Source organism: Diabrotica virgifera, chromosome 4, assembly GCF_917563875.1.
Source record: "Diabrotica virgifera virgifera chromosome 4, PGI_DIABVI_V3a".
In the NCBI taxonomy this organism is placed as follows: domain Eukaryota; kingdom Metazoa; phylum Arthropoda; class Insecta; order Coleoptera; family Chrysomelidae; genus Diabrotica; species Diabrotica virgifera.
Genome location: NC_065446.1, coordinates 233,565,142 through 233,577,229, shown reverse-complemented (window position 1 = coordinate 233,577,229; position 12,088 = coordinate 233,565,142). Strand labels below are relative to the sequence as shown.

At 33.4% G+C, this 12,088-nt stretch overlaps 1 protein-coding gene across 1 annotated transcript; it reads left to right on the top strand.

Annotated features, from left to right (window-relative positions):
- Positions 1–370: 370 nt before the first annotated feature.
- On the top strand, positions 371–4,492 carry LOC126883822 (putative protein TPRXL). The gene is made up of 3 exons (XM_050649493.1): positions 371–695; positions 1,170–1,771; positions 4,214–4,492. Exons 2-3 carry the CDS (start codon positions 1,220–1,222, stop codon positions 4,490–4,492), a joined length of 831 nt encoding a protein of 276 aa, XP_050505450.1. The 5' UTR covers positions 371–695; positions 1,170–1,219.
- Positions 4,493–12,088: the final 7,596 nt, after the last annotated feature.

Genomic DNA, 12,088 nt, shown 5'->3' with positions numbered 1-12,088 from the left:
AAAAAAGATGGTGTCGTCACTTCGCTCTGAATGACACTCTCTCTATGCTAATATATAACTCTATGGAAAAGGCCTATTGTGAAAAAATTGTTTATGTCAAAAACATCTAAGAGGTGATAACGTTATTTCACAGTGAATTTCGTGGTACATCAAAAACAGTTATCGACTGTTAACAGGGCCGGATTAAGGCACGGGCCAACTGGGCCGCGGCCCAGGGCGGCAAAATTTTGGGGCGGCGGATTTGAGAAAAAAAAAGTGTAATTATTTTTGATTGATTATAAAGCTTTATTATCGATTATCAAGACCAGTGAACCTGAGCATTAAATATTAAAAAACTATTTTATTGTTTATTATTTATTTATAACGCGACACTCTGCGCGGTGTAATGTGTCGCAGTACACTACGCTACGCCACTCTATCCAAGTGAGTCGAAGGGGCGAGGCGGCAGTCTGTATCGTACGCTACGCACGGGAAATTTAGTTGTGGGATCGTAGTAGTTGCTAGCATTGGCTGATGGCAGGCGTCTTGTCGCCTTGCCGCTTCCCTCCCCCCACCAACTCCATCACCGCCACGCGCCATTGTCATTCGGTTGTCTGGTCTCAACTCCACGTACTGCAGTCTGTCTAACTGTTTAGGTTTAACGTTTTTGTAATTTGTTTTGAGCGGAGTAACATTTTGAAATTGTAACTTGTGAGGTAAGAAATATTTATTTGTTTATAGTAATGGTAATGTAAGTTAATATAGACCGCGCTCTAGCGGTCGCAATTTTTGACCGATTTTCTTCAAATTCGGCACACGCACACACTTTCCTTTTTGCAATATCTCGGCTAAGTTATTTAGCCAAAAGAATCCCATAACATTTACCCCCTTTTTGGGGGGGTTTTACCCCAAAATTTTGGTTTTTGGGGCCCGTATGGGAAAAATTCTTCTTTATGTTTTAAATTCGTGTAGAGCATATTTTTCTGAAAATGTTAAGGCAAATTTCGATTTTCTAGCTAATTCCGTTCTCTATAAGGAAAAATGTAATTCGGCATGTTGCCATACGTATAGGTTTCACAATGAGTTGAATAAGTAATGGAAGGAAATTCGCTTCCCTCATTTTTTCGCTTCATTTTTCCTGTCGTATCGTACTACAGTTTTGAATTATACAGATATTCTTTTTTTTACAGTCAGACCTTTACTTCCGATGTCATTGATGCTATAACAAGCAGCTGTACAAATGGATGGACGCAAACGGCTCAGTGGGTGGCAATACAAAAAAGTAGCCGAAGAGAAGAAAAAAAAATTGACAGAAGTTGTAAATAAAACTGCGAAGCTTGATACATTTTTTACAAGAAGTAACCTACCAGTGCCACCAGAACCAGTGCTTTTAGAAAGTGTCAAAGAATTTTGTGAAGTAGAACTAGAAGTATGTTCCATATTAACGCCTTCAGCTTCAACAGCTTCAGCATCAGTGCCTTCAGCTTTAACATCAACCCCTCCAGCTTCAGCATCAGCCCCTTCAGCTTCAACATCAACCCCTTTAGCTTCAGCATCAGCCCCTCCGGTTTCAACAGCAACCCCTTCAGCTTCAGCATCAACCCCTTCAGCTTCACCCTCAACCCCTTCAGCATCAGCACCTTCAGCTTCGTCATGTGTTGATACTGACAAGATCAAACCAGCTATATCCGAATTAACTTTTGTTGTTGACGAGATTGAAGATCAATTAACAGTCTCTGAACCTGACTCTTCTGTCCATTTGAAACCAAATTATGATCCTGCTTTATGGATAGTGAATGAAGAGACGCGGGAATATTTTGTTAAAAATGGATGGAATCAAAATAAAGATTGCGATTTTAAAAAATCTGAAAGGCAATATCCAGACAGGAAAAGAGTGTTGGCTAAATGGCTATTCGACAGAAAACTTGCAAATGGCGAAATTGTAAATAGAGATTTCTTGATTTACTCACCAAGTTTAGGCTCTTTGTTCTGTGGTCCATGCAAATTGTTTAGTTCGACCTCTACTCAGTTTACTGAAAATGGGTTCAGTGATTGGAAACATGCATCAGCGAGAATAAAAGAGCATGAAAACTCGCACGTTCACTACAATAGTGTAATAGTATACAAACAAAGAGCAGAAGCAGCCGGGAGGATCGATAAGCTTCTACAAAACCAAGTGGAAGAAGAAATAAGGTATTGGAAGGCAGTTCTCCAGAGAGTGGTGGCCGTAATAAAAAAACTTGCCTCGCGTGGTCTTGCCTTTAGGGGGACTGACGAAAAATTTGGTTCTTTTTCAAATGGCAACTATATGATGTGCTTGGAGCTGATTGCCGAATTTGATCCATTTTTGAAAGCACACATTGAAAAATATGGGAAAGCGGGTAAAGGCAAACAGTCATACCTATCATCAACCATTTGTGAAGAACTCATCGAAATAATGGCAAAAACCGTTATTGATACAATTTTGAATGATGCTAAGAAAAGCAAGTACTATTCTATAATAGTAGATTCCACCCCTGATGTAACACACATTGATCAATTGTCTTTCATATTAAGGTATGTGAATGAATTGGGAATCCCTGAAGAACATTTTGTTGAATTTATGAAAAATCAAGGTCATACAGGTGAAGAACTAGTGAACTCAGTGCTTTCTTTCCTACAGTCGAAAGGATTGGACATACAAAACTGTAGGGGACAGTCCTATGACAACGCGTCAAATATGTCAGGAATGTACTCGGGGTTGCAGGCAAGACTTAAAGAAAAGAATCCCTTGATATTTTATGTGCCTTGTTCAGCGCATTCACTAAATTTAGTGGGATCAAGCGCAGCAGAATGCTGTTCTCTTGCAAAACATTTCTTTGATCTCTTGCAAGGATTGTACAATTTTTTCTCGTCTTCTACGCACAGGTGGAATCTTCTTCTGTCAAATTTCACGGCCACAGGAAAGGACAAGAACACGTCGTTGAAGTCTCTCAGTGTTACAAGATGGTCTGCAAGGGAAGAAGCTTGCAAAAGCCTTAATAAAGACTACAAACCCATGGTCAAGACGCTGATAGACATGACTTCAAGCAATCATGAAAACAAACAGACACAATCCAAAGCCAAAGGGTTGTTGCGAAAACTAATGTCTCTAGAAACATGTTTCATGGCAGCCCTTTGGGGAGATGTACTTCAAAAATTTAATTCAGTCAGTGAAAAGATCCAGGCTGAAAATATGACCGTGGACAGCGTTGTAATCCTGTACAACTCACTCACAGAGTATGTGATGAACATGAAAGACATGTTTACCCACTATAAGAAAGAGGGCGAAAAAAAACTGCAAATTGCGCAAGGTGAAATGAGACAGAACGATGAGCCAGAACTTCCACAAGAGACGCAGCCGCAGGTGCAGCAAGATTTTGATCGCCCAAAAAGAAAGGCGAAAAGAAAGAGGTTCTTTGATGAATCTTCAGAAGAAGATGAAGAAAGAACTTATGATGAGGATGATGACATTAGGGGAAATTGTCTTCAACAAAGTTATGACATCATCGTGGAAACACTTCAGTTTCAGTTAGACAAAAGGATCTCTGTGTACACAGACTTCGTTGCAAAGTTTTCATTTCTAACAAAATTAAAGACTCTAACTACCGAAGAAATTACTGCTAACGCGACGTCTTTGCAGAAAATCTATATTGAAGACATTGAAGAGTCAGAGTTTATATGCGAGTGCATCCATCTGAAAGGACTTCTGATCCGAGGAAACTACAAAGAAGCCGAAAAAGACTTTTCACTATCAAACTTGTACAGATTTTTGATAGAAAAAAATCTACAGGACTTGTTTCCCAACGTGGCTATTGGTTTGAAAATGTTTTTGACAACTCCTGCTACAAACTGTTCTGCTGAGAGATCGTTTTCGACCTTGAAAAGAGTAAAAAACTATCTGCGTTCAACAGTGACTCAAGAACGACTCGTCAGCCTGGCTGTTTTAGCCATAGAACATGAACTGACAACAAAACTCGATTTCAGTGCAGTTGTTGATGATTTTTCCAATGCACGTGCAAGAAAGAAGAAGTTTTAAGTTATATTTACTTTAACAAAGCTAATTTAGTGAGTAAGTTATTTGTTTGGATATGTGATTTGTATGCTCTGAACAGTTATATTTCGATGTTGTATATATTTGTTATTATCCTATATTCAATACAGAAATTATCATTTATTTTGCAGTCTTACTCTGTACACCTTTTACTAATTTTAGCCCCTTCCTAACTGTCCTGTTTTTGCCCATAAATCGACAGCAATGACCGATTATGGCTCAAAGCCTGCGGGCACATTCACAGGTGAGCCGTCGCCGAGTAACGAAGCCGAATTTTCACTTCACTCCAAATCAATCATTCTCAGCCAAAATAGTCATAAAACTATAAAAGAATTGTTGAGTTTGGGAATTACGAGCTGCATGATGTTTCACAAAATAATATCAACAACGATTTTATTTACTATTATTGTAATCTTAAGTAATGGAATATCACGGTTGTAGAAAATGGTTTCGTAATTAACGGAGTTTTGTCAAATAGTTTATTTTAATTAATAAAACGCAATTTTAGGACATAGTTTCTTGTTTTCATCATGAGAGGTACTAAAACCATTACAATATCAAGAGACAGTTGAGCGCTGGAAAATGTCCCAAAATGCGTTATTTTGCCTCTAAATTTCAATTTTTTTCGGGGGGGGGGCCCCGGACCCCCCCCCCCGGTGTTGCACCCCCGCTAGGGCGGCAGGCAGACCTCTGGCCCATGGGCGGCAAAAGTGTTAATCCGGCCCTGACTGTTAACCGTTTATTCGTTTATTGACACTAATATTTTAAGCTGTAGTGTAGACAGCGTTATTATTATAATTCGTATTTGTTTGAAAAACGCCATTTTGATACTGGATAGCTAAATACATTTGTTTATTTTCGATATGGTTCGATTCTACCATCTGATTACTCATTACATGATTACAATAATCTGATTACTCGTTAAATTTTTTAGTTTTGCCGAAGTTAAAAGAAAACATATATGATATTTTCTTATTGCCGGTTACGTATATATTTGTCGTAATTATTTAATATTTTGATTTTGTCAGTGTTTAACAGAAAAATGTCCAGTCGTAGCACAAAACTTTGTATGACACGAAGCAATAGCGGGTCGTGGATCTTCTGAGGTAGCCTCTTGCCTTACAAATACAATGAAAAGTGAAGTTCGGGCCAAAATGTTTCTGTTTGCTGTTGAAACACTAAATATTTCAAAAATCGACCAGTTATTTTTTGACCCCGAATATTCCCAAATGGAACGTGATATGGTCCATGCCCACATCGAAAACGCGAGTAAAGGCTTGGAAATTTATGATCCATCGGGATGGTATATGTACAGTGATTAAAATGGCTTTAAAGAAATCAAAATATGTACGAAGTAGTTGAAATAGATCAGGAAGACATTTTGAATTATAAAAAACTTCAAATTCAAATGATTAAAAATAAAAAAACTGACATTGAAGGAAATGTTGTCAAATGGTTGAACATAGTTTGGCTACAATATACATACTATAAAAGAAGACACTGCACACAGTTATTTCAAATATAATTTTAAATCAGACAACTTTAGGAAATTAAAAATACAGAGAAGGCAACTTCGAACATTTTCAATTAACAAACTTGTGCCAAGAAGAAAATACGACAAACCGTTAACGATTAATAATAAAAAGTTAAAAGGTTTAGTAGAACTCTGTGAGCAAAAATTAAAGACCAATATCACTTCTTTTACTAGAATCTTCAAGGAAGGGGTAATGATCATAATGAAAATGTTTCAGAAGATGAAGACGTTTAAAGATGGTACCTATAAGTATTTAGACATTTCATAAGTTTAATATTTGTATGTTATTATAAAAATAAAGTTTTTTATTTAAATACACTTATAACATTTTTTATAATACAGGGTTAGTGTGCTGCATTGGATATCCTGAAAATTTTGAAAATATCAGCGAATTTAAGTTAAAGGATATCCTGAAAAAAAAAGGGAAATATCAGTGAAATTTTCTCAACATTTTAGGGAAATTATATTTTTACATTTTTACCCAGCAGTGCTAACCCTGTAGTAAAACTATTATTATCAGGTGCGACGTTAACGGTTACAAAAAATATATATCGGTAATATCAAAAAGCGTTATCAGGTCATTATTAAAAAAAAATCTATTTTTTTCTCTGTAGAATAACAATAACCTGTAATATTTTTTACCATATGTCAAAGAAGCCATAATAATATTATATAAATTTACAAATTTCTATTGTAATGTATTTTGCCTCCGTAATCACAAATTTGTTGGCCGATATTACGTTTCAAAACAGTTTTTCGCATTTTCTGCTACTTTATGTTTTTGTAGTTAACGTTTTTTGATACTAAACCTCGATATTGCCCGTTTGTGCCCATTGAACTGGCAAATACCTAGTTTTTCGAGCAGGGAAGCATGTTGTCCTTTAAGCATGTACTATTTTAATCCTTCAACATCGACTGGTATTCACCTTATGTTATTTAAATATATCATGTAAACCATATATTATAATGTTACCACTCTAATTGGTGTGCAAGTTTCAACTACATACTCAGCAGAATGAAGTATTCTCCACATGTTTTTTTTCTAATTAACAGTCACAATTTTAACTTTTTGCCTTCAACTAACGTGGAAATACTTCATTCTAGGCACTGAAGATGCTCTGAATTAGAACGAAAACCTTTTGCACGACTTTTTAGGAAGTTTTTTAATAAACCATTTTATACCAGTATACAACTTGAAGTTTTTTGGTTTGAGGACCTACTCTTCACAACCCAATAGGTCCCCATAACGCTCGAGTGACTGCACATTTAGGATACTTTGCTCCCCTCTATTACAGTGTTCATCAGTATACCATTTTCAGTCGTAGTAACGTTAAAAATAGAGATCTAACTACAAAAAAATCCTCTCTAATACTGGAAAAATCGAGCTGCCTTAAATAAATAAAAGGTTGAAAAAATTAACGTAAAATATCAATATTTTCATAAAATGTATCTGAAACGAACAGAAAATACACAGCAGGGCGTATGAAATAAAAGATGTGTAAACATTAATTTATCCTGAAAACGACCGTTACTCAACTGCCTTGTTTCAGGAATTTTCAGCTGCTAAAGTGTCGGCTATTTATTTAATGAGTTTTAAAAAGCGCTTGTTAAATTTATGGCCAACAAAATTTTGCAGCCGTTATTTTGTTTCACGCCGAATGTGTTCAACAACGAGGGGTTATACGATAGCTTAAGATCAAACATTTTATCTGAATTTATGAATTCAACTGGAATCAACGTGGATTAAATTTGGTCAGTTAGTAACAGCATTGTAACAGTAATGATTTTGCAGTAAGTATCTCGAAGTATTTTAACATGTACATAATATTATATGAATGCACGTTTTTTGGTGTTTAAATTATACCTAGTTGAATTAATATTAGCCCAGTAAATGAACGGGAAACACGGCGATACCGTGTAATTTTCAGGGTCAACTCCGGGTAGGGATGTTCACAAAAAATTTAATAGTCATTTTACATGTAAAACGATTAAGAAACACCCTAGAAATAATTGTCTAAAATATTAAGAAAATTAAAAAAGCCTTTCTATGAACAAAACTTCATTAGAAATCTAGCATTATTTTAAATTTCAAGAAAACGCTTCTGACGTCACTAGTCGTACTCATATACTTCAGCGCGCGCCATGTCCACAGTATTCTTTCTCTTTTTTTTAACTAAGTTAATGGCACTGGCGTAGCCAAAAGGCCAGTCATGTTTTCTTATAGTTTTATCAACCATTGCTTACTTATACTTACATTTATATACGTGGTAAATTGAGTAACAATAATTTGTATACAATACAATAATGGTATGTTAGTAAATGCCTAATGATTTTGTTTACATATTTTTTTTATTATTTTTTTATGTATTTTTTTTGTTTTTTTTTTTTGTTTTTTTTTGTTTTTTTTTTAATTTTTTTATTTCTCTTTGTTTTATTAGGATTTATGTATATTTTTGTTTATTGTTTTGTTTTTTTATATTAGTATTATTTTTTTATTTTTTAGTACATATTTTATTTTGTTGTTTGTCTTTTTTATTTTTTTTAAATTATTTTTTCGGTTTAGGCTTACAATGAAAAATTTTTTTTGTCTGTCGCAATACTGCTTACAATGTAATGTTAGTAGATTTTACATACTGATATATAATATTATAAATACTATTATCCTCTAATGTCAATAGATTTGAAACATTTATTGGAAATTTCATATTGTAAGATATTAAATTTTGATAAATCTTGTCAATTTCTAATTTTTTTAAAGGACATTTTAAAATAATATGTTGTAAATCGGCAATTTCATCACAAAGACATTTTCCGCAAATCGCCAGGAAATTTTGACATTCCTGTCAAAATTTCTTGAAGAAAAAGTCAGGACTTCCTTACTGTAAGGAAATGTCATTTCCTTACTGTAAGGAAATGATATTTCCGTATTTTTATTATTTTACATCATCACTTATCATTTTACTTTCGAGAACACCAGCAATTAAATTTATAAGCGTCAAGTTTGACAATTCAACCTCAATACGTTTCCATAGTAACCGAAGTAATTTTATTAGGAATTTCAAAGCACCATTTATTTGGGAATAAAATTATCGCGTTTTTTTTAAATCAATCAATATCTGTCGAATTTTAAACGATTTGCGGAAAAATAGTATGTTTACCTCGTAGGAAAAGCCACATTCCTGGACTCTGTGTTGCTAAGTCTCGGCTTGCGCCTCGACTTAGCAATCTTCACAGTCGTCCAGGAATGTTAAGCTTTTCCTACCCGGTAAACAATGTACTATTATTATTATCTAACAAACCTATTTTACATTTATACACGGGAAATAAGGCATGATTACAGCGCATTCGACTTATAATCCGAATAATTGAACGATTACATATCTTCTCAAACCATGGTTTGTCCCTTATTTTTGGTTGTATATTCTTAAAAAACTGTCCCTTCTCTCCTAATTCATATTTTAGCTGCCAATTTTCCTTTAGTTCCTTTCGAAAAATTGTAATAAAGACAGACTCTGGTATTTTTGATCCGAGTATTCTTCCATTTTTCGCACCATTTTTTGCTAAAGAATCCACTTCTTCATTTTCTTCTATACCTGAATGGGCTTTGATCCATGAAATATAAATTTGTTTTCCCATACTTAATACATTGTGATACAATTCCAAAATATCAAGAAGTATATAATTTAAATTAGGATTTAAACAAAGGTTTTTAAGTTTTTCTACAGAACTTTTAGAGTCTGTGAATATAACAAATTTATCATCTTCTTGTTCTAAACACATACTAATTGCTAGTTTTATGGCAATAAGCTCTGCACTGAAAATTGACAACATTTCTGGTAGTTTGTATATTAACTTAATATTTTTAGAAGGGTAATAAACGGCACAACCAACTCCATGTTCCGATTTCGATCCATCAGTATAAATTTTTCCATACTCCTTCCACTTAACTGTACATTCCCGATAATGTTCTTTTTGTATAATATCACTGTTTTGACACAAGTATCTAACATTAATATGAGTCTTTACTGGATATAGAAACATTTCATAGGGATAATTCCATAAAGGGATACCATTGGATTGATAAAGTTGTTCATATCTGTGTACGTTGGTAATAAAACTTTCAACTAATATCGGTGTTTTTTTCTTCTCCCAATATTTAGATGTCAAAACCATATTGGCTAAACTGGATATTTTAGCCAACACCTTAGATTTCTGAGAACTTAACTTTAATACGAATTTGTCAGACAAAAATCTTCTACGCAGGTTCAGTGGTGGTTCACATGTTTCAGCTTCCATGACGTCTATAGGCGTACTTCCCAAGTATCCAATACTGAGTCGAAGACATTTGTTTTTCATTTGATCTATTTTTTTAAGATTTGATTCCGCTGCTGAATGGTAAAATAAAGAACCATAATCTAAAATAGATCTGACAAGTGTTTTATAAAACAGTAACATTATTTTTGGATCCCCTCCCCAGGAGGAATGACTGAAAGTTTTTAATAAATTTACACTATTTTCTGTTCTTTTAATTACATAATTTATGTGTTCTTTCCAATTTAATTTACAATCTAAAATTATTTCTTTCTCTTTGGATACCTGTTTGACGTTAGTTCAGGTCATTTTATTTTTTATTTTGTTGTCTTATTATTTTATCAGGACTAGCGTGGAGTTTTATGGTGAATTTGTTTCTAAGGACATATTTTGGGTGGTACAAATAAATAAATAAAATGAAAGGTTTTAAAATAGCTGATTTGCTTAACCTACGTACTGTACATGTAACAATGGTGTCTGATTTCTTGTCATCTTGTAAAGAAATAAATCAACCACAGAGTAGCGGAATGTTTATTTTAATGTTGTTCTGAAGCTATTTTCTTGTGGCATTTTTACAATTTTAACTATTTATAATGGGAAATAAGCCACAATATTATTTTAGAAAGGTACAGGGGTAAAAAAAAGAGAAAATTTAGTGTGATTTTTAATTTCAAATATTTCATTCAAATGAAACTTTTTGTTTATTATAATAGACTTTCGGCCCTCCGTAATGATGTAATCTTAATTCTGCGTTCAAAGTTTTCAAGAATATTTATTAGTTTTCTCAGGATTCGAAAAAATTAATGTATTTAAATAGCATTTGCATAGATTTTGCCCTACTAATTTAAATGATGTCTAGTTTATAGGATCTGTCGGTAATAAATAGGTACCTGCTTTATTACTATATTATGGACACCAAGTCTTTTAAACCTCCAGACAAATTGAAAGATCATAAACTATATAGGTACTTTTTATTTTTGTAAAAATTTTCTTGCTAACCCATTTCGTTGCCTGGATATTTAGAAACAGATTTTTAGAAGCCAAAATACGAAGTTTTCGACTGTAGGTAGATATTAAGAATTTTTATAATTTATTTTTTTATAACCAAGCTAACTTAAATCTAAAACATATCATAGAATTGGGTAAAAATAAGTACTTAATTTAAAAACCCATTTGTTTAGGAAACGATCCATAACTTACAAAAAAGAAGTGATCTTCGCAAGAGAAAAGTTTAGTTTTTATTGATATAATATATACTTCTTTTTTACGTTTCTTTTTACGATTTAAATTAGCTGGAACTGTAATAATAATCTTGTCAGAATTGTTTTTAGAGGTATTTACATACCAATGAACAAAACACCACTTATTTGGTTTCATTTTTACTAATAAATACGTCAAGAACTGCACACAATCAAATACACTTCGTAAATAAGTATACAAAACTAGTCATCGATAAAAGACGATACGACTGCTGACGTCACAGACCGTAGCCTCGCTGCAGGGTACCGTTTTTTCTAGCCTCCAAGAAAATCAACATTAGGAACTCATTTATCTTAAAAAATATACATTTTTAAACAGTTTTATGATTGTTACGTTTTTATATACCTTATAATCTATTGAATTTAACTACATATATTTAAAAACTAGTGAACATCCCTATTGCATGAAAATTTAACGTTAGGTTCTACTTATCCTCTACTTCAAAGTTTAATTTGTGCCGTTAGTTGCTTTAACTTGGGGGGTTACAGTCACTCCTTCTCAGGGGTGAAAAAACGCGCCTTTAAAATAAGTCCGGAAATGGATAAATTCACTGACTCTAAATAACTTTCGTTCTGAAGACTTTTTTAAGTAATTCAATACTTTGAGTTATTTGCGATTGAAAATGTTTATTTGTCGAAAAAAAAAACACATTTTCAGGCGGTTTTTCGGAAATAACTCAAAAACTAAGTATTTTATCGAAAAAAAAAATTTCTTAGCATAAACGAATGTTGCGTATTCATAAGTCTATACTTCCAACAAAAGCAAAGTTGAAGCTCACGGAAAATACGTTCTTATTCGTTAAATTCCAAATCGGATATTTCAACGTGAAATAACCAAAAAATTTAGCAAGTTTGGGAAAACCCCAAAGTTTTAAAAAAATGTTTAATATGTTTTTCCCTTTAATTGGTAAAAAACCTTTGTTTTTATTTTTT